Source organism: Pituophis catenifer, unplaced genomic scaffold, assembly GCF_029215685.1.
Source record: "Pituophis catenifer annectens isolate HBS135680 unplaced genomic scaffold, rPitCat1.0.hap2 SCAF_8, whole genome shotgun sequence".
Taxonomy (NCBI): domain Eukaryota; kingdom Metazoa; phylum Chordata; class Lepidosauria; order Squamata; family Colubridae; genus Pituophis; species Pituophis catenifer.
This window is the reverse complement of record NW_027256888.1, coordinates 70706315-70730533: the sequence shown is the minus strand read 5'-3', so window position 1 is coordinate 70730533 and position 24219 is coordinate 70706315. Positions and strand designations below refer to the sequence as shown.

The window sequence follows — 24219 nt, the reverse complement described above, 5'->3', positions numbered from 1 at the left end:
TATGAATGGGGGAAAGAAAGATATGAATGTATGAAAATATATGATGAAAACGATTAGAGAGCAACTGTCTCAGAGGGCTCAAGTGGGAAATTATATAAATGCAAGAGGGTTGACACCCAACCCCAATGCCTTGGAACTGTATTAAGTGTTTTGCAGGGAAAAGTTACCAATCTGAGGAGATTCCTGTACAATGGCCATAAAGTAGCAAATCCAGCATATCCAATGGGTAGGGGCTATTTTGCGGTTTTCTGCTAGAAAACCTGTTACCCAATTAGATACTTGTTGTAACTACAGCTTTTTTTGTATCTCCCCATCCACACAGCCTCTGTTTATAGAGACAATGGTTAAGGATTGTAGTCTATTGATCTGATGAACTCTCTCTGTGTTTTGATTATGTGCCTTCAAATTGGTGTAAATTTAGTGTCAATTTTTAGTACCCAGTTCTCCAGGATAAATAGTGTATGTACTTAAGCCATAGTAAATGAATTTATTTATAAATGCCACAATCTTCCTCATCATTATTAATTGCACTATCAAGTCATTTCAATAGTAAACATAATCTTCTTCTTCTTCTCCTTCTTCTCCTTCTTCTCCTTCTTCTCCTTCTTCTCCTTCTTCTCCTTCTTCTCCTTCTTCTTCTTCTTCTTCCTCCTCCTCCTCTTCCTCCTCCTCCTCCTCCTCCTCCTCCTCCCCCTTTCTCTTCCTCCCCCCCTTCTTCTTCCTAAGTTTTCCCCCCTGAATGCCATCATTCTGCTAAACAACTAATTCCCACAACACTGTCAAATTAACTACTAATCATCCTTACTAGTATCTACTGTATCTCTTCCCACTTATGGCTATATCCATGTTGCTTGCATCTTTACAACTTCTATTGTTTTTATTGTTTCCTAGTATGAATTGATTGCTTATAGTCATTACTATGACTATCACTAAGTGTTGTATCTTATGATTCTTGACAAATATATCTAATTTTTTTCTTTATTTACACTGAGAGCATATGCACCAAAGACAAATTCCTTGTGTGTGCAATCACACTTGCCCAATAAAGAATTCTATTCTATTCTATTCTATTCTATTCTATTCTATTCTATTCTATTCTATTCTATTCTATTCTATTCTATTCTATTCTATTCCATTCCATTCCATTCCATTCCATTCCATTCCATTCCATTCCATTCCATTCCCATTCCCATTCCCATCCCCACTCCATTCCCATTCCCATTCCATTCTATTCTTGTTCTTCTGTTTTATTTTTGCCAGAATAGCATTACAGAATAGCAATTCAGAATAGCAGCGTATTACTTCTATAAGAGACAATTTTTTTAAAAAAAAACAGTGGAAGCCATGCTGCCTACTTTTGGTTTCTGCCATTCCACACTCTTATGTTCTTTTGACCAGGCAGCATAGTTCTGGACATAAATCATCAATCTGCTGAAAATAATACAGAACTGACCAGCTGCCATATTTTTTTTTTTTAAAAAAAATCCAGTGGTCCTGGAAGGAAGATTAAAACTTCTTTTTTTTCTTTTGGGGAAAGACTTGAACATTAGAGGTGTGGGGAGAGAAAAGGAATTTAGACTTGTTCCACTTCAGGATGAGATCTTCCTGAGAAACGGAGTGGGAGTCTCTTTGTGGATGCAAGAGGGAGGTGTTTTGGGTTTTTTTAACAATTGGGAGGATTCAAATGGCAAAGCATTCGGCTTGACCCCAGACACTTCTGAGGGTGTGGTGAGGCAAGGTACACACGCACACCAAAAAAAGCAGATGGTTTTTCAGACATATTACAAAAGAAACATCCCATGCTTCATTAGGCTTAGCTGAGTTTAAAAAGTATCGTCTTGTCTGTAACCGTAATAGGGAAAAGGAACAGTGGGTGGTTCTTACAAGAGAGAGTCTGGCGGGGGGGGGGGGGACTCTGCTCTGGACAAGAGGCCAGGAAATGGAGGAGGAGACGAGAATTTGGCAGGAAAATACCAATGCTGGGCCAGGAACATAAACTATGGTTATGGCAACTTGAAAATCATTCCTTTGTTTTGAAATTGCTTATTAATATATTAGCCCAGAATGGATTTGCTGATGGGAGATTGTAGTTGGAATATAACCTACTGAAGATCATTTTTATTTTGGAGAAGATCCCTTGTGTCCTCCCTCCCTCCCTCCCTCCCTCCCTCCCTCTCTCTCTCTCTCTCTCTCTCTCTCTCTCTCTCTCTCTCTCTCTCTCTCTCACACACACACACACACACACACACACACACACTAAGGCAAGGAAACTTCTGGGATACATATATTGTCCAAGACTCCTTTTGTGTCACCTGTAGAGATTTCTGAGCATTTTGAAAAAGCAAGTAGTAAGGTCCCTTCATATAAACGAGTAAGAAATATGCGTTTAAGTGCTTTGCCATATCGAATGGACAATGATAATGGCCACACAGAAGGCTTTATCCAAGTTTGTTCTCCTATATGGTAACTTTCTATGTACAAGAATTATGCAATGTTCACTTTGCTGATTATGCAAATGATTTCATGCAGGTCTCTGTCTCAGACTCCGTATGAGTGAATTATGAAAGAGTTGGTTTTCATGCTACTTCCCCCGCCTTGTCTTTCACATTTTTCCTATTAAGATTCTTTGTAGTTGTTTCTCAAGAAACTTGGCGCTCGGTTGTGTTTATTTGGCTGATTTTAGCTTGGCAAACAGAAGAAACCTCACAGTGCAATTGCTGGATCTCTGAATCCCCAAAAGCTTTTGTTGTCTTTGTTGTTCCTGCCAGGTGTATTTTTAAAAAATTAAATCCACGTCTGTATGCAGTTTTTCGTAACCTTTAAAATGTTTTCCTCCAGTATGTCTTGCAGACGCTGGTTTTGTATACTCTTTTCTTTTTAGATGAGTGGCCAAGGTTTGGTCAATGTGCTATAATGCCATTTTCAACACAATTTTGTCATATGCTTATGGAGGGGACAGAACAGATGCTACGGAAAGAGTTTAGTTTATTTTGTGGCCTCCTTTTGTTGCTTCACAATAATCTCCACACTTGCTGAGTAGCCTTGGGTCCAAACCATCCTCAAATTTGGAGAAATGTTTACAGTGGAAAACAGAATACTGTTAACATACTTTGTGGATTTACTTAGATGCTCGTTTTACAAAATATCATCCCAAGGGCCTAGAATTGAAATGAAGTGATGTAGTTTTACCATTAAATCAGCATCCTGTTGTGTAATACTCCTTTTTCAGTCCATCACCATCAGGCAGCCAATTGACTCGCATCAGTGCTCTGATTTAGATTAATTGATTTAAAAGCATTAACTGACCTACAACAGAGGTGGAACAAAAGTTATTTTTATAAACGTTTTTGAAAAAATATAAAGGTCAGCAGTAAGTTCTATCTTAAAAGTGCTATTCCCTTTTTCCTCAGATACAGGAACATGGTTATTATCAAGTGGGCTACAAGTACAGTTTGTACTTGTACAATTTTTGCAATATATAGATGTGGATGATTAATCATCTCAGAGACATACCATACCTAGAACCAAGGTTGACTCAGCCTTCCATCCTTCCAAGTTGGGTAAAATGAGGACCCAGATTGTTGGGAGCAATATGCTGACTCTGTAAACCGTTTAGAGAGGGCTGTAAAAGCATTATGAAGCGGTATATAAGTCTAAGTACTATTGCTAAGTGCTATAAGAGAACATAAAAACAGCAGAACACTCAGAGAAATGAATAGCTCCTCCCAGTTAAATTACATGATCTTAGAGGTCTTTATAAAGTTTTTACTTCCTGGCAGAAATTAGAAGGTATTCTTTTTTAAAAAAAAGTTTTTTATTTTTCAATTACAAAGGTAAACATTCCATCTGTCCATCTGCAGTGTGTCGTCTGGTTATAAACATCTCTGTGCAACATCATTCATCCTTTTCCATCTCATTCGCATTCACATAACATTATTTCGCTAAGCTTAATATTATAGTATATTAAACATTTAAACATTTTAATGCTCTCCATTTTCTTCTTACTATCTTATAATAATCATACATTTTAACACTAAGCATCCTTATTGTCAATATATATATATATATATATATATATATATATATATATACTGTATACTAACAATTTTCTTTTTATTTACATCTTTATCTTAATATATTTTTACTTTCGCTTTCATCTTCTTCATTTCCAAACTCCTTTTTTATCCTCCAGCCATTGATAAAATGCCTCCCATATCCCATATCCCATAATAATATAATAGTAGGTATTCTTAAGGAGGATATTTCCTAAGAGCTTCATACATTATTATCTAGAATTAAACTGATTTTATGAGCCAAGCTGTGGAGGTTTGATATCACTTGAAAGCCTTTGTGTGCAAATGCAGAAAGATCAACCTTTTCTAAGAGAAAATCACAATGTATAACTAGTCCTTGACTTACGACCATTTGTTTAGTGACGGAAGTTTCAACAGCACTGAAAAAAGTGACTTATGGCCATTTTTCACACTGATCGCCGTTGCAGCATCCCTGTTGTCATGTGATCAAAATTTGGACGTTTAGCAACTGGCAGGTATTTATGACGGTTGCAGTGTTCCAGGTCATGTGATCATCTTTTGCGACCTTCTGACAAGCAAAGTCAAAGGGAAGCCAGATTCACTTAACAACCATGTTACTAACTTAACAGCTGCAGGGATTCACTTAACAACTGGGCAAGAAAGATCATAAAATGGGGTAAAACTCACTTAACAACAGTCTTGCTTAGCAACAGAAATTTGGGGCTCAATTGTGGTCGTAAGTCAAGAGCTATCTTTATCTGTAGTTGCCTGGGAAAAGAGATTCATCACAACATGATATAGAAATGGAACTTAGACAGTATTTCCAGTTTCAGGTTCTTTGCATTCACTATGATTCTTACTATAATAGCAGAATCAACCAGTGCTATGATAGAGTTTCTTGTACATGGTTCAGGAGGCAGAAAGTAGAACTTTCTCCTCTTGCTATAAAATGGTTTACATCTGGCTATTATCATTTGCCAGTCAATAACTCATATATAACCTATGAGCCAAACATGAGCTTCTCAGTACAGAACATCTGTTCGATTAAAATTCAAGGATATTGAAAAGATCTCTGCTGAATCAGAGCAAAAATAATAATAATAATAATAAAAATGTCTGGTTCAGTGTTTTGTTACCCCAATGAATGAGTTAAGTCTTACAAGAAGTTTCCCAGCTGGAATTTGAATGAAATACTAACTTCTTAGTGATTTTCTCCAGAAACTTGTATTTAGACATATATTGCTTCCAAAACTTGGGATGATAAAATTCCTCTGAGGCAATTGATAAATCTCTAATTTTGTACACTCACTTTAAAACTATTCAAGCTGGCCACCAATTCATTTATGACAGCAAATTTCATTCTTTAACCGTGTATTATGTTAAAAAGTAGTTTCATTTGTTCTGATTCTACCATCAGTTATCTCCTTTTGATGGCCCAAGATTCAATATTATGAAAGGAAGAAACTTTTGGCATGTCTCAACAATGGATCATACCATTCCTCTAGTACAGGGGTGTCAAACTCAAGGCCCGTGGGCCTCATCTGGCCCGCGATGTGGTCGGATCCAGCCCGCGGGGCTGTCCTGGTCTACCCAATGTGAAGGGGAAAGATCAGGCCAGCAGTTTGGGGAGTGGCATCAAACTGGTCACGCCCACCCATTTGGCCACACCTACCCATGCCCACCCGGCCCCCTGAGGTCAACCACAGCCCTGATGCAGCCCTCAATGAAATTGAGTTTGACACCCTTGCTCTAGTACAATCAGGCACAGGGTAATCCTTAGAAAAACTTAAATGCATCGTAAGTAATAAGTTTGACAAGTTCTATGCAAAGAGATTTTATTATTACAAGAATAGCCATTTTTCATGGTAGAATGTTGCCTGTCTTGAAAGGTCAAGTGTAGGCTGCATTATTTTAGCGTTTGTTTTTCTTTATAGTAATATTATTCATGGAACATGAATGGAAGTTCTTGTGTCTTTCTTCTTCCAATATAATTGCCATCGCGCCATCGATTAAATTCTTTGTTTTAACAAAGAACATCCCAGAAGCACCATTTTGATTATTTTTAATTAGTAAGCCAATTTTAATCAATTTAATCCCCAAGATGATTAAATACATAGTTGAAACCTACTGTATTAAATGCATATTATCTACCTTGTTAATGAAGAATTCTATGACTATTATTTACTGAAAACAAACAAGCTGACTTGGATCAATGACCTGATTTATAAATAAAGGTACAAGACTAAGGATTTTTTAGAAGTCATCCTAATTCACTTTACGTCCAAATGAGCAAAAAGACTAGACTTCTGTAGAATTCTAGGTAAAATGAAACACAATTTCTTCAAATGTGTGGACTAAAATAAATATAGATAGCATATAGATGTACGTGTCCTGAAAGAGGAAAGAATTTATCATCAAAACAAATTATTGGATAGCGACATGGGCAGCATTCCCCACCATCCAGTCAGAGCTGAAGAAGCTTCTTGGAGAAGAAGCGAAACGTCTTCAAAGAAAAACAAAGTCCAGTTGTCTTCTGAAAAAGCATTTTTGGGATAACCATGACATGGATGGCTGAGAATCTCTACAGATTTATGGGCAGCATATAAATTTATAAATAAATACATTTTAATCCAACCCCTCTTGTCAAGGGGGTTGGATTTAACCATTGCCAATTTAGTGCTGGCTGTTAATTGATGAGATTCTTGTGTCTAGGCATGAGCAATAAATCAGTTTAACTGGAGCTTAACATGTGGTCTTGATTCTACACACCTGGCAGAGATCTACTTATTAAATCTAGTTTTAACTTGAAAATTCAGCATGCTGAAGAATCTACAGAAGTTTCCAGATCCTACATTATAGATCATATCCCATTATGTTGCTGGGATGTATGACATGATTCCAAGTTCATTGCCTGTTACTGATGTATCAGAAATTATTATCAGAATTTGGATTCAAAGAATTTGGATTCAAAGAATTTGGATTCAAAGGATTCAAAGAAGCCAAATGGGTTTGTTGAATGGGTGTTGAAAAATGAATAAGTCCTGAAATTTTTGGTAGTGAATCGTTGGTCTATGTCAGGGGTGTCAAACTCAATGCCTGTGGGCCGGATTTGGCCCGCCGGATGCTTAGATCTGGCCCATGGGGCTGCCCTGGAAATACGAAGGACCAGCCGGTGGTGCCTCTGCCAGGAAAAATGGAGCTCGGGAGGATCGTACACGGCCCACCGGACCACCGGTTTTGGCTGTTACGGCCTCCTGCAACCTTCTGCAAGCAAAAACGGAGCTCCATTTTCGCTAGCAGAGCGCTCAGGCTACCACAGTCACCCCTGACACAAATGATGTATAGCTGGCCACGCCCCCTGCCTCCCCTCGCCCCCCCCAGGTCAAACACAACCCTGATGCAGCCCTCAATGAAATAGAGTTTGACACCCCTGGTCTACATTTTGGATAAGAAAATCTTCTTGTTTATTTTTATTTATTTATTTATTTATTTATTAAATTTTTATACCGCCCCCTCTCCCGAAGGACTCGGGGCGGTGAACAGCCAAAATTAAAAACACACAATACAAATATTAAAATACATTAAAACAAAATTAAATTATCTTAGGCTTCTCCAATTTAAAACCCCGTTACCCATAAAATTCACCAATTAAATTTTTTTTTTTTTTTTAACCCAGCCCGGCTTGCTGAAATAAAAAAGTCTTCAGGGCCCGGCGGAAGGTCCGGAGGTCCGGGATTAGTCGTATCCCTGGGGGCAGCTCATTCCAGAGGGCGGGTGCCCCCACAGAGAAGGCTCTTCCCCGGGGGGTCGCCAGCCGACATTGCCTGACAGACGGCACCCTGAGGAGACCCTCTCTGTGGGAGCGTGTTGGCCGGTGGGAGGTTATCGGAGGCAGAAGGTGGTCTCGTAAATAACTGGGTCCTAAGCCATGGAGCGCTTTGAAGATGAGAACCAACACCTTGAAGCGCACTCGGAAGACCACTGGAAGCCAATGCAGCTCGCGCAGGAGAGGTGTCACGTGGGAGCGCCATGCCGCCCCCATAAGTACCCCGCGCGGCCGCATTCTGCACCAGTTGGAGCCTCCGAGTGCTCCTCAAGGGGAGCCCCATGTAGAGAGCATTACAGTAGTCAAGGCGGGAAGTAACGAGGGCATGAGTGACCGTGCATAGGGAGTCCCGATCCAGAAAGGGGCGCAACTGGCGTATCAGGCGAACCTGATAGAAAGCCCCCCTGGCCACGGCCGTCAAATGCTCTTCTAAGGACAGCCGTGCGTCCAGGAGGACACCCAAGTTACGCGCCCTCTCCGTGGGGGCCAATGTCTCGCCCCCAATAGTCAGCGATGGCACCAGCTGACTATATCGGGACGCCGGCAGCCACAGCCACTCAGTCTTGGAGGGATTGAGTCGGAGTAATTTACACTGTCTCTGTTGAATGAATACATAAAAGGAATCTTGATCTGCTATTTGAATTTCTAATTAGATCTTTCTGTTTTCCAAATACAGCTGATCCAACTTCTTTGGGCTTTCTCATATCTCCCTGGTCTCTTCTGCTGCTTCCATCCGGCAGCGTATCGTTTACGGATAAAAATGTTTCTAATCAAGATCTGCAAGCCTTCACGGAACCAGGAGCTCTCCAAAATCAGTCCCTGTCATCTGTTTCTGATGTTGAAAAGGTACAGAATTCTCACTCTTGATACGTTTCTTTAGACTGCATTTAGAAAAATGAGAAAAAAACGATAATATACGTTAGTTACAGTTAGTCAAACTGTTTTCAGGCTGTGAAACTTGTTAAAAAATAATTTCTTATAACCCTTGATCAAGAAGGAATGCTCCAATAACAGAAAATGGACTGAGTATGTCTTAACTTTTTTGCCATTAGTCAAAAACAGCAACACCAACAAGTTCTCACAGAAAACACAGCTGGAAAATCCTGCCTCTTATATTACTTTTTCTTCTTCTGTGACTGTTAAGATCTGTTTTATATAGGAGTAGCCATCGTATACAAGAGTGAAGCTCTCAAACTCTGAAAACCCTCTTGCATGCTAAGCATGGAAAAGAAATTTGTTTAGTTAATTTTTAAACTGTGACCATTTAATATCTCATTTTGAATAAATGCATAATTTTAAAAAAATTGTTATTCAAAATATAGCATCCTTCAAATGTTGCGGTATAGTTTTCCAACATTGAAAAGTGTTTTTTAGGAAAATGTCTATAAAATGAACTCATTTATGAAAGCAATGCACAGTTTGCATAACTGTATATATATAAGGCAAAATGTTTGCATAATTGCTTCCTAAAATAAGTAACATTTTACATGTATTTATTTGGAGAAATATGCATCAAAATGCATACAGAATTTAGAACAGATTTTAAAGGGATTTTAAAATCTTTTCATGTTCAACCAAATTTGACAGAATTACAAAAATAAGCTGAGAAATTAAGGGCATATATCCTAAAATAAAAAAAAATTGAAAGAAATTGAAACTATAAGATGCCCAAAACTACCTTAGGTAATGTAAAGAGACATTTCAAACTAAACAGTAGAAACTTTACAAGTAACCAGGATTTGTCTGAAAACATCCAATGCCGTTTTTATGGAGATCTGGACCATTCTATATTACAGCTTTTGATTCTACTTGTGATACAATTCTAAAGGAAGTTAGATCTGTATTTTGAATAAGAATAATTCACAACCTCCTTTAACGGATTATATGACAGTGGGAAGTAGGCTGATGGGCATGTCAAAAATTTTTCCGATCATTATTTCAGCTTCAGGATAAAGTGTCAGCCGTGTGAGGTTCTCCAGATAAGAAGCACACCCAGGAATACTAGCTCTACCCTTATTGTAAGGTTAAAGTAAGAGAATCTTGCAAATCTGAAAGCAGATTCGTCCCTCCTCGCCTTTACTAGGGAGGGTCCCTTCTGAGATGTTTGCCATACTCCTGTTGCTTCCATGGGCTCAGCTGCTTCTTATCTAAACCTTGTCTAGTAACAGAATAACAGAGTTGGACGGGACCTTGGAGATCTTCTAGTCTAACCCCCTGCCTAGGCAGGAAACCCTACACCACTTCAGACAAATGGTTATCCAACCTCTTCTTAAAAACTTCCAGTGTTGGAGCATTTACAACTTCTGGAGGCAAGTTGTTCCACTGATTAATTGTTCTAACTGTCAGGAAATTTCTCCTTAGTTCTAAGTTGCTTCTCTCCTTGATTAGTTTCCACTCATTGCTTCTTGTCCTGCCCTCAGGTGCTGTGGAGAATAGCTTGACTCCCTCTTCTTTGGGGCAGCCCCTGAGATCTTCAGGTCTTCTTTCTATCTTCTTTCCAGGCCTTCTTTCTATCTCCCAAGGTCATTCCTAACTCTAATACAGAAAGGTTACCTTCGCATAGCTTGCCAATATATATACTTTATCTGTCTTTTTGTACCATCAATGTAGCTTTTGTTGAAAATCTTTCTCCGTTATCTTAATACATGCTTTTATAAAAAAGTAAATTGAATTCAATCTCATACAGGTAGTCCTTGACATAATAATTCATTTAGTGGCCATTCGAAGTTACAACGGCATTGAAAAAAGTGACTTATTTATTTATTTATTGTTTATTTATTGGTTCGATTTATATGCCGCCCTTTTCCGGAGACTCAGGGTGGCTTACAATGCATTAAGCAATAGCCTTCATACTTTTGTATATACCTGCTTAGTAGGGCTTTCGCCCCCCCCCCAAGCGGTGTTCTTTTTTATACACAGTCAGCTTATTGCCCCCACAAACCGGGTCCTCATTTTACCTACCTCGAAAAGATGGAAGGCTGAGTCAACCTTGAGCCTGGTGAGATTTGAACTTGCAGTAATTGCAGGCAGCTGGTGCTACTTAACAGCACTTTAGTCTGCTGCGCCACCAAGGCTCTTATGACCGTTTTTCACACTTAGACTGTTGCAGTATCCCTGTGGTCACGTGATCAAAATTCAGATGCTTGGCAACTGACTCATAATTATGACGGTTGCAGTGTCCCACGATCATGTGATCACTTTTCGCAAATGATTGGGGAAGGCAGATTCACTTAACAACCATGTTATTAACTTAACAACTGCAGGGTTTCACTTAACAGCAGTGGCAAGAAAGGTCATAAAATGGGACAAAACACATTTAACAAATATCTCACTTATCAACAGAAATTTTGGGCTCAATTGTCATAAATCGAGGACTACATATAATTTATTTACAATATGTGCTTATATTGTTTTGAGATTTGGGAATCGGCATACAAGTACATTTAATTAATTAACTAATCATGAAAATATGTAATTTTGTGTGACAGTATTTGTAAAGCCAGCTTGGCCTTTGTAACAAGCAGTCCTCATCATATAATTTTTATAAGCTTAGGTCATGGCTAGGATGTGGAACATCCATGCTGCAGATTAAGTTCTGTGTTTTTAGTGTGGCTGCTCCACTAGCAACTTAGGCAAGTTATGATAGCCAAGCCATAATTTGATCATTACTTGCCAGCTAAACCTTTAACTAGGCAAATTACATGTACATTTCCATTCCTTGTCTTTCATTTATTTGCATATGTTTCCACTGAAGTAGAAGTTTCAGGCAAACTATAGAGTATTTTTTTTTCTAAAACTTTCCCAACACTTTCCAAATTAAGATAAAATCACTATTCAAAGACAGAAATTTTTGTTATAGCAAAATTAATACTTTACCATCAAGCAAATTGTATTTTGCATTTTTGTTCCAGTGAAAAAATAGATTTCAGCAGAAAAAGATACTTATATGTATATGTGTGTACCTTATACATAGACATGTATGTGTATATACATATGTATGTGTGTGTGTGTTTCAGTTGTTTATCAAATAATCTTCTCAGTAGAAGTCTGCTTTATTTTCAGCTCTTTTCTTGAAATCTGAGCGTGTTCCACAAAAATGCTAGCCACCAAAACCAATTCCCATTTATAATCACCTCCAGAAACATAATGACAGGGTTGCATGAGTCTTTTGGTTATGATTCCATCTCCAAACCAAAGAAATTGTGTACTTGGATATTTTTCTGGCAGAATGCTAGACAGACAAAAGAATGCTTTTTTGGTCATTCTCTAAATTAGGACTGAAAGATAATAGGTTTTAAAATCAGTAATCTTCTTGCTCCAGAAAGGAGAAATATTTTTTTTTTAATGAAAACATTTATGTAACAAAACATTTTTGTGCAGCAGCTGTTTCACATGATCCAATACTCATGTAGTTAGAAGTCTTGGTGCCTTTTCAGAAACACTCCATTTTTTTGGTCTACTTCAGCCCTGTCGTAAATAAATTCCTTCTTAGAATGTTTGCTACACCATGAATTCCACTGGTATCATTTTGGCTGTGTTGTGTTTCAGGTCCACATTTATTCTCTTGGAATGACCCTTTACTGGGGAGCTGACTATGATGTTCCAGAAAGCCAGGTAAGTAATGGAAAAATAAGATAATAAGTAGTCCATGATACAGAAACTGAGAACCCAATAATGTCTTACTAAGTCAACCCACTTTTTTCCCACTTTGATGCAAAACAGTAACTGTGTGTGGGATCTTGGAGTTTTAGTGGACAACCAATTAAATATGAGCTAACTGTGCAGCGGCAGCTCAAAAAGCCAATGCAACCCTAAATTGCATTAACAGAGGGATGCAATCGAAATCAAGTGAGGTATTAATACCACTCTATAAAGCCTTAGTAAGACCACACCTAGAATGCTGCATCCAGTTTTGGTCACCACACTGTAAAAAAGATGTTGAGACTCTAGAAAGAGTGCAAAGAAGATAAACCAAGATGATTAGGAGACTGGAGGCTAAAACATACGATGAACGGTTGCAGGGACTGGGCATGGCTAGTCTAGTAAAAAGAAGGATTGGGAGAGACATGATAGCAGTGTTCCAATATTTGAGGGGCTGCCATAGAGAGGAAGGGGTCAAGCTATTTTCCAAAGCAAGGCCTTTCCTGAAGGCCAGATAAGGAATAATGGATGGATACTCGTCAAGGAGAGATTCAACCTAGAAATAAGGAGAAATTTTCTGACAGTGAGAACAATCAACCAATGGAACAGAAGTTGCCTTCAGAAGTTGTGGGAGCTTCGTCACTGGAAGCTTTCAAGAAGAGACTGGACTGCCATCTGTCAGAAATGGTGTAGGGTCTCCTGCTTGGGCGGGACGGGGGGTGTTGGGCTAGAAGATATACAAGGTCCTTTCCAACTCTGTTAATTTGTTAGAAGATTATTGAAGAAAAGGAGAAGGTGAAAGAACAATGATTAGCGTTTCTTCTGACCTTTGAACTCTTGAATAGAAATGGAAAGAACTGGTTCCAAATCTGAAAATGGTTAAGGAAAGAAGGATGGGTCTATTCAAGAACAAGAGGAAAGGATTTCTTAAAAAGTTATATGGCTTCCAAGGAAGAAATAGATTGGAAAAATAGCTGTCTAGATAAAGAATACACGACAGGGCGGGCCATTAAGGCAGTAACCAGCCACCTACTTTCAAACTTGACAGTGAAATACAGTATCTAAATTTAAATACTTTACATGCATTAAAATATTACAAGCTTATAAAAATATCAGTTAAAGATACACCCAGAAGAGTTTGAATGAGAAGAATATAAATATATATATGTATTGTGTTTTTCCAGCAGAAGACACAAAGATCAGCTAGTAATTCCAGAAAAAATATTATGTATTGAATATGAGAGTTGTCCTTTCACTGTAAACTCAGTTTCCTACAAACGTCCAGGCTGTTTGCATCCTTACTTCTGATCCTCTTTTTATAATGTTTCTGTATTATGGCATAGCATATCTTAAGAAAAGCTCAAATTCACATACGTTTGTAGATACTTGATTGATCCAATTGTCAAATGATAACTTCCATGGACAAATGGTTCAGCTAGAAAATATTTTGATTTCCTAATAGTAAGATCAGTTACTGCTAGAATTTGTGAATTCTTTACAGGATATGTTCCAAAAGTTTATTAGGGATATTTTTAGTTAGTGTCTTACATAGAATAGCAATTAAACAGGTGGTTAAAAGGTCTCTTTCTACCAATTCTATTGTTCTTCTGATTTTACAATTGTTGTAAAGTGGACTCTGGCTTTATTAGGACTAAGGAGAAGACTCAGGCATAGCCATTCAGCTAAGATCTTAGTTTTATACTTTTTACCTTGCTACGTTTTATTGGTTGCTGATCTTTATGAACTGCCAAGACCCACTGAGGTGAACCTCAGATTTGTTTCTTAAAATAATCAATGGTAGGATTCAGCCAGTTCGGACCGATTCAGGTGAACTGGTAGTAACGACCTGTGGGTGGGCCCCGCAACCACCCACCCACCCACCCCGGCGCTATGCCGTCCTATTTAGCCACATTTTCTAAGCCGCATGAGCAAAGCACATGCCCGGAAGGTCATGCACCTCCGCGGAAGGCACGCTCACATTTTCTGTACTGGGCAAACTGGTTGTTAAATTATGTGAAGCCCACCTCTGATAATCATCATAAACAGACCCTTCACATCACCTATTCTCACCTAAGCACTTTTCAGTAGAGACAACTTACACTTTCAGTTGACACTTGACTAAAGGCAAAAATACTTTGTGTTGAATTATTATTCAAGAACAGTTTTACTGAAAGATTTGGAACTGGGATTTTGCTTAATGGCAAAGTATGTATTTTGCACATGGAAATTTCCAAATTCAGTTTCCTAATTATCTCAGATTAAAAGAATTAAATAACAGAAAATAGAAAAGATTTCTGTGTAAAAATTCTGCAAATTTCTGCTAGTCAACAGGTCAAGAATGGGCAACTTTGTGACTGTTACAGTATTTTGAAAGGCAACTTTACTGGTTAAATGCATTGATGTCTAGTACTATAAGTAAATTTTATATATTGATATGTTTAGTGCTTATTGGTCTGTCCACCTGAGCTACAAAATCTGACATTAGATAACAGCAAAGGTAGTTTTCTGAATTTCTTTACTGCCACCTAAAAGTGCGATGTATTTTTGCAGCCAAGCTATAGTAGCACCTACTCCATCCTTATTTAATAGACTATAAATGACAAATTTTGGGGTTTTAATTTTTTTAACAAAAATCTTAGCGATATACATAAATAGTGCTATTTCAGTGAGCATTGCAACACTGATTGATTGATTTATTAATTGATTGATTGATTGATTATGTGCTATTAGTGAAGATGATCAAGACAGGGTGTACATGCGGAATTATGACCTTAAATTACAAAAGAAAGACTTGGTTAAAAATTATAAACAACTTAGGATCCAGTTGAACAATGGAATTCATTACCTAGGCTAGGGTAACACTGAATGTATTCAGTGAAACTCATCAAATTTAAAGCTGTTAATTCTTTTTAAATACAACTTTCAAGTTGTGTTGAGAATGGAGAGAGGTTTCAAAAAACTCTTAAACTAATTTGATTGAGTGTTGTCTTCCTCAGTCTGATGACTTCCAGATATATTGGTCTAGATGAGGGAAGTTAAAAACAATATATCTCAGCACACATTTGGGGAAGGTTTCGATGAAATGTATGAAAGGGAGAAAGACAATCATATAAGGAGAGACTAACTGGATTTTTACCATACATGTATTTTTTTTTTTAACATCAGCCAATCAAACTTGGAGATCATCTGAACAGCATTCTCCTTGGCATGTGTGAAGATATTGTTTATGCCCGTGTGTCTGTACGGACTGTTCTCGATGCCTGCAGCGCTCACATACGGAACAGCAACTGTGCGCCTTCTTTCTCATATGTAAAACAGTTAGTCAAACTGGTTCTGGGGAGTTTGCCTGGGGTAAGTGTTTACATTTCCTTCTCTCTCCTGGATGAAGTGATTGAAAAGTTTGCCTTTCATTCTGAGGATGCTTGACAAAAGGACTTAAATTAGCAAGCCATTAAATTATTGTACAGACAGTGAAAACACTGCCAATTAACTTTGTAACCCCCTTTCAAGAGCCAAGGCAAATAATTCCAATTAATATGAGCTAGTCCCGTCAACATTCTAACCAAGTTCCGCCTTTATTTACGTTAAGGAATCTGTCACATTCCATTAGTAGCTCTCACCACTTTAATTTCTCTCAGCTTCTTCTTCTTCTTGAATCTTGTAGTTATTATCTTTTTTCCTTTTCCTTTTAATCGTACGTTCTGCAAAGATGTGAGAATCTGGGAAAAGAACTTGGCAGAAGCTGCGATTAGAGCCCCACCTTTCAGATAAGGATTGTTCTTACAAGTTTTGGCTGTGAGTCACTGCTGTTCTGGACAATTGGTTTCTTACACCTTTCCAAATCACTTTTCTCCAGAAGTTCACCTGTTTGTTTTAGTCAACTGAACGTGTGGTTTACGAAATGTCTTTCTGTTGCACTGGAAACATGCATCTAATATGATCCAATAACTATATGTATTACTTTCTGTTTGTTTAATTATAAAATTAAATTAATTTGAATTTAATTTCTAAATTAATGTAATTTAGAAACTTACACATTCCAAAGTGCAGTCATGAGTCTGGCTTTGTAACAGGAAAGTTACATTCTTTGTTACATGGTACACAGAAGTGTGTCATCCTGAGAGTTGACAAAAGTTGATGTCCTTCCACTATGCAGCCTTACCTTTCAGTTTGGTTCCTCCGTAGCAAATCTCAATTTTTGTTGCTTGATAATTCAATCTTCATTTTAATTTAGATTCTATTTTAATTTATTTTTATATTGTTTTTGTTTTTTAAATTCAAATTTTGTCAACTCAGAGTAGAAAGGCAGGGAGTGATTAAATAAATGAACAATAAATAAAAGGTGTTAGCTGCAAAACTAACACCTTTGTTCTTTGCCAGTTTGTTCATTTTTTTAGATTTTTAATATTAAATATCTTTTTTAGATATTTAATATTTCAGGACAGCTTACTTGGTGGTCTCCCTTTTATCCTCAGTTCTTCAGTCAGAAGAAGAGCTATTCTTCTTGGATAACTGAAGAGCTATTCTTCTTGGATAAGTAGCAAAATGTCTTCAAAGAAAAACAAAGTCCAGTTGCCTTTTGAAAAAACACTTTTGGGATATAATTTATGAAGGAGTGCAATAGGAAGGCAGACTGTGGCTAAATTCACTTATTATGCTAAGCTACAAACCAGCTCACTATGGTTGAAGCAAACCTAGGTCAGGAAAAATTCTACTGTTGCATAAGCCATGATTCCATGGCTAAGGCAGTACACTAATCATATATCTATGGATATGTGGATAATGAAGGACAGCTTTATTAGGCTACCTGAGTTTTAACCGTTTAAGTTTCTACTTTCAGTGGATGGAAGAGGGTTTGTCTATTGCCCTCTTAGGGGTGTCAAACTCAAGGCCTGCAGTTGGATCCGGCCTGCAGGGTGCTTAGATTTCGCCCGTGGGGTTGCCCTGGAAACAGCGAAGGACTGACTGTGCCAGTGAAAACGGAGCGCGGCCCTCCTGAGCTCCGATTTCGGCTGCAACGGCCTCCTATAGCCCTCTGCCAGTGAAAATGGAGCTTGGGCAGAGCTCTGTTTTCGCTGGCAGAGCACTCAGGCCACCACAGGTGCCCCCGTCACAAGTGACATCGAGCTGGCCACGCCCACCCTGGCCACACACCTCTCTCCGGGGTCAAACGCAACCCTGATGCGGCCCTCAGTGAAATTGAGTTTGACATCCCTGGTCTATTGAGTTTATACTAGTCTGGCTTTTTCAGCTCTTCATGTTTTTCCTTTTTTGTTGCAATAGGTAGACCAGCTTTCTTGCACAGGAGAGAAAAAACTTCACACAGACAGGAGCCAGGCCATTCGAGAGAGGCTGAGAGGAAAACGACTTCCCATAGGTAAAGGGTTTTTACAAAAGAAGGAAACATGAATGGAGTGGAAATATGGCTGATATTTAATCTTCCACCTCCCAAATTAATCCCATTAAAATAGCAGAGCTCCTCCTTATGTTATAACCAGCATCCTAATAAATGGTGTGATAATACAGTAATAATCTTAACATAAAGGAAAGTAGGGGCCATGAGTTGTGAAGAATTGGCTATAAAGCATGTTTATTGTTTTTCAGGGAGATAATTTGGGAACAAAATAGATGAGATATTTTTCTGATATATTTTGTTAAGATAAAAAGGTCTGTGGGAAAGACGAGATAACCCTTTTCAAAGTTAAAAAGGCAAAGGATTCCCCTGCCCGCCCACCCATGTCCGACTCCATGGGGGCAATTAATCAATAGGAAGAAAGAATGAACATGGAAAGTAGGTAGAAAATTCTAGGGCTTTTTCAATTCTACTCTTTTGCAATATATGTTGTTGCTACTCCATTCTTATTCCTTTGTAAACCACCTGGAGCCACTTGGGTGAGATGAGTGGTATAGAAATGTAATGAATTCATCTTTGGTGTAGCTTCATGGAGATTTATTATTATTATTATTATTATTATTATTATTATTATTATTATTTGCCTAAAACAGCTGTTGTGTTCATTTTTAACGTGGCAAAACCAATTTATTAAGAATATAGCTTTTACTGTTTTCTTGAATTTTTACTAGCATCTTACTTTGGATCTATCTATCATCTATTTGTCTGTCTGTCTGTCTGTCTATCTATCTATCTATCTATCTATCTATCTATCTATCTATCTATCTATCTTGAATAATAATGTAATGAGCTTTTAAGGTAAATTAAAATGGCATGTCCTAAATAAATTTCTCAAACTTGCAATTTCTTAAGAAATGTGGAGTTCAACTTCCAATATTCCCTAGCCGGCATATTTTTTCTGAAGAAAATTAAAATATAATCAATATAAACAATTTCATGAGCTGAAAATGAAAAATGCTGAAACATTAGCAGAGAAAAACTTGATAACGTCCATTAACTTCATTGTGACTAGTCAAATTAATGAGTTTGTTTAAATCATTGGTTGCTAACATGTAATGTAATTTATTAAGTGTTAGATAACAGCCTCAGCTGTTGATGGGTCTCTCGGTTGACACTTTGTCAATAAAGCTATATTTATCTCTTGGGCAAAATTGAATTTTGTCCTTCTAATGTATCCTTTGACTCTTTCCTATTTGGTGCCATATGAAAATTAGCAGTTTCTATTTCTCTGAAACATTTATTATTATGAAGAAGCCATCAGAATGAGATTAGGAATGCCAGGTACTGCTTGAATAAATCCAAATGTTGTGAGCTGGTCCATTTAAGTACTTTGTGGAGAACTTTAATACTTTCATGTTGACATGTGAAAAGATCAAGAAGCAAAGCAAAGAAAGTTGAGTTGGTCGACAGGTTGTTGTCAGGAAAGAAGGAAGAAGGGAGGGACGGAGGGAGGGAGGATTGATTTAGCATTTTTTTAAAAACCTGTGTTCTTCATGATAAAAACGTGATAAAAATGTCATAGTTAAAGAGAATATTATTTTAGATGCTACAGTTGAACAGAAGAAATGTAATTTCTTTTGATTGTTTATTTTCATTGTTTTGATATTCAGCTGGTTAGAACCTAACCTAATTTTTTAAAAACCCTACCTTTAAGAGGAGTGTACATCCAATCCAATTCTAGAATACATGACAACTAGGAAGGGTTCAACTATAGCCATATCCAAGAGAGATTCTTCTCATTCTCATTCCAGGAAGAATGACTGATGCAGCAGTTGATTACCCGGCCCCATATTCTCAACAAATCGTGCTTAACAAAGGACTTAGTAAATCATTGGAGTTCTTGTCAACCAGGGACTCACGTGGTGAAAAGGGATTTTCTCAAAATATTGCCTCTGATTACAATTCTGGCCATGAAGACAGTACAGGTAGTTGCTGTCCTTATCAATTCAGAGCTTCCAACCTGGAAAAGAAAGCCAACAGTGATCCCAAACGCAAAGTATGGGCTTCTTCCTCTGATTTGTTGTGCGCAACTCACAAAGTCACAGAGGGGGACTATGTCGCACATTCTCTTAAGCACCATCGTCAAGATGGAACCATGCCAGGGCGGACTTCAGGAGCTCCCATAAACAAAGAAGGCAGATATTCTGATGGGAGCATAGCCCTTGATATATTTGGCCCTCAAAAACTTGACCAAGTGCTTCATGTATCAGAGACCTCAACATCGGCAGCCTTATTATGTGCCTTTGACAGGATCAAAGAGAAGCAGAAGAAATTGCAATTGCTGAGAGAAGCCATGAACGTAGAAGGTCAGTAGATTTTTCTGCATATTATATTTGACACGTGACATCCTTCACATTGTCAAAATAATATATGTTTGTGCGTGAGAGACATTTCCTATTTTGCAAATTTGGTATTGAACTAGTAAAGGTTTCCCCTATCCAGTTGTTTCCGGGTTGATGGTTATCTCAGTTTCTTAGCCAAGGGAGGCAGCGTTGTCCAAAGACATTACCATGGTCATGTGGCCAGCATGACCTTCCCACCAAAGTTTATGATGCTCCCATCAAAGTGGTACCTATTTACCTAGTCACATTTGCATACTTTTGAACTAGATGGGCAGGAACTGAGGCAAGTAGTGGAAGCTCACCCCATTATACAGCACTAAGGTCTCGAACCCAGGCTGTTAGCTTTCCAGTTGAGAAGTTCAGTGTCTTTAACCCCTGAGCCACTGTACCCACTTAGGTAGGTAGGTAGGTATCTATGGTAGGTAGATAGGTAGGTTAGGAAGGTATCTATGAAAAAAATAAAATCAGTTTATAAAGTATGTGAATCCAACGGGTTTCTACATTTTGTTTGCATTGGAATTTATGATACAACCTTTTTTCTCCACGGTTCCTTGAATCTTTTAGCTTTGTCAATTAGCTAAATATGATCTTGCAGAGGTTTCCAGATTGCAGTTCCTGTTAGATAAAGTAGGAAGACCTATGATTTGGGATGGTGGGATTTCCATATTCCCACATCCCTGAATTAGATGTTGCAGAAATCTTAAGTTAAATATGCTAATTCGACAAAGAAATGAAGAATAGTTTTCCAAGAACACAAAAGCTCAAATAAGTAGGTATATTCTAGAATATATGTGAAACTGTCAGAAACGCAAGTACTGTGTATCAAATACAAGCTCTGTTTATAATGAAATTAATACTCAAAATTCTTGTGCCCAAAGAACAGAAAAGCCTAAAAATGTTCTTTTTGGAGTAGGAGGCCTAGTTTCCAGCCGCCTCCCTTTTTGTTAAGAGACAGATTTGACATTAGGCTATTTACTTTTTATCATGAGCCACGGTGGCACAGTGGTTAGAGTGCAGTACTGCAGGCTACTTCTGCTGCCTGCTGGCTGCCTGCAATTTGGCAGTTCAAATCTCACCAGGCTCAAGGTTGACTCAGCCTTCCATCCTTCTGAGGTGAGTAAAATGAGGACCTAGTGTTGGGGGTAATAGGCTGACTCTGTAAACCGCTTAGAGAGGGCTGTACAGCACTGTGAAGCGGTATATAAGTCTAAGTGCTATTGCTATGTGAGAATTACCATATAATAATTCCCAATAGTGAACTTTCCTGTCATTCTGACATCTGATATTAAAAGTGCAATTAGTTTTACAATTACCTAAACTTTATTTAACAGTTACAGCAACAATTTCTTTTTTTTATTATTAATTTTTTTATTTTTCAGTATAATAATTCCATCTTCAATTAAACAGTGTGTCATCAGGGTACAGATATCTTTATACTCAGAATCTAAAATCAGCTCAGAGAGATTCAGAATTATGAATTTAAGTTAATCATGTTTTCACTGATTAACTCAATGTCTTCAGTGGCTTTTCCCCATAATTCTATGTTTATCTGCAACCCCATGCCTCTCAGGTTGACCATCCCATGTTCTGTTAAATGAATACATAAATAAAACTTAATGAGTGTTGCTTGTTTCCATTGTCTATCCTTGTTCAGGGGCCATAGATAGAGCTTGATGTTCCCAGAGTTAAGTCAATGCTGTAACATCACCATCTTCTTTGTATCATGACAATAATTTGGGACACATGGTATGTTAAATCCAGGATTTAGCTAACCAGGATACTGAAGTTGTTATTACTGTGCTAATTACCTCTTCCCAATCTTTCATGTCAGCTTCACAATGCCCAATTACATTTGTAATTGCTATCTTTCTATATAAAAATAATGCATGGTTAAACTCATAATATTATAATAATCACTCCTTTACAGCAGGGAATAAAAAACAACTATTACTTCTTTAGCTAGTCTAACCATCCCCTCATCTTCACCAATAATTTAAATGTTTTAATTCTGTTTTATTTTAGAAGAGAAATTCTTGGTTTCACAACATGTTTGTGGGTTTTTGTTTTTTTTTTTGCATGAGCATACTTGACACTATATATTGCTTACCAAGCAACATTTTTCTCATTAAATCCAGTGGTTATTAGATCTGATTTAATGTGGTTTGGGCAGCTGTAAAACTTTAGACTTGGAATGTAGTATATGGCTTACTGAACAAGCTGGCAAGATTGGGAGCTGTTGCTTCAGTTGTGTGGGAAGGATTTGGGTTGAGAGAAGAGAAGGACATTGTTTTCTCGGTCAACCTCTGATAGTTCCACGCCTCAGAAATTTTATCTGATTTTGGCCCCATTATAATATGACATTTATCATTAGAATAGATTTTTATAATATTTTAAATAACTTTATAACATTTTAAAATAACACCATTAGTGTTTTTATGAACACATTTTTCTTCTTCCAGAATGTAAAAAAAAAAAACCTCAAATGTTTTAAAGCTTCATTAAACTAGTAGTTCTATTTATCTTAGCTATAAAGGAAATATATTCAAATTACAGCCAAAAGGGACCATTCTTCCCATTTATTAGACCTGGATTGTAGACTGAGGATCCACATGGATTTGAAATGGGATTTTTCAATTAATTACAAGAATCCCTTCCGTGGGAAAATGCTTTTGTTTTGAATTCTTAAAAGTAACATAATAAGATAAGATTTTAAAAATTGGACACTGAAGAGAAGCCGAAGTAAACTAAAGGCCATAATTAAAGAACACTTAAATGTGGACATATTGAAGGATATTTTTGAACAGTGGACCCAGAAGTTAATTTTAAAGAGCCTACCTCTCTAGCTAGACTGTGTTTAAAAGATGTTATAGAATAAGGATAAGTATTACCTGACAAGATTGAAAATGGATTTTAAAATGACTGGCTAGAAGAGCAACATACAAAATAAACTGGGTAAAGTCTTAATAATTAATATACATATGACAAACCAAGAGAGTAACCTGGATAATTTTCATATTCATACTTCGTATATGATTTACAACACAGGCTTGAACTTTGAGGAATTTTGTGTGAAGAAACAACAGAAAAATTGAAAAGAAGTTCTAGGACATTATTTGAAGGGAGTAAAAATCAAAATTGTTAGAAGTAAAAGGAATATAAAATTGGTTTATTTGAAATATATACTTTGTTATCTCTGTACTTTTAATGTACAGAGGTAATGTACATTATCCCTTAATGTACTTTTGCTGATATCAGGACTGAAATGATAAGATTTTAAGAGTTTGTTTATAGATAAGAGATGGAATATGGGAAGACTAAATCATTGCTGTATTTTAAGAGAAATTTATAACTCACTAAAATTGTTTCTACTTGTGAAGGCAAAAAAATATTTATTTTTCTTTACTATGTTTTTTCTATTTTTTGCACATCCTATATTTTTCTTTTTCTTCCTTTTCAGTTTATATTTATTTTTAATTGTTTCAATTGTAATTTTAAATAAAATTACTATAAAAAGAAAGTGAGGGAAGGGATAAATGTTTTTGCAAAGGATCTTTCCATTACTTAGTTATTTCTAAGTGTCTCTGAACTCTAGAAAGAATTCGTTAGAATTCTAGTTCTAATCAAGTTTGAAAATGCATTGTCAGTTTCTAAGGCTTCCGAAAATTGATTAATTTTATAGGTAGTCAGGCTATATCACAAATTATTCTTTTACAGAAAAAATAATATCAAAACTTCCATCAGAGACACTCAATACTTTAGCACGTGACTGAAATCATGATTTGCATTCACAAATAATGTTAGGGGCACCAATTTGGACCACTGTTCCTTCCTAGTTTCCTTTTCGTTTAACTAGATAATCTTTCATCCAAAACATACCTAGTGAAATGCAAACATCGTTTATGAAAAGGTCACTCATTTTTGACAGTGTATTATAACCCATGGAGTCCAGAAACAGTTTTCAGC

The 24219-nt window shown here is 37.2% G+C and overlaps 1 protein-coding gene across 1 annotated transcript in view; it reads left to right on the top strand.

The window, feature by feature from the left end:
- Positions 1–24219, top strand: part of PTPN13 (protein tyrosine phosphatase non-receptor type 13) — a 134273-nt gene that overhangs the window by 6547 nt on the left and 103507 nt on the right. Inside the window, exons 2-6 of the mRNA XM_070948109.1 lie at positions 8537–8706; positions 12409–12474; positions 15667–15852; positions 17785–17878; positions 19666–20220. Coding sequence (XP_070804210.1) covers positions 8537–8706; positions 12409–12474; positions 15667–15852; positions 17785–17878; positions 19666–20220 — 1071 coding nt within the window. The remainder of the gene's footprint in view (positions 1–8536; positions 8707–12408; positions 12475–15666; positions 15853–17784; positions 17879–19665; positions 20221–24219) is intronic.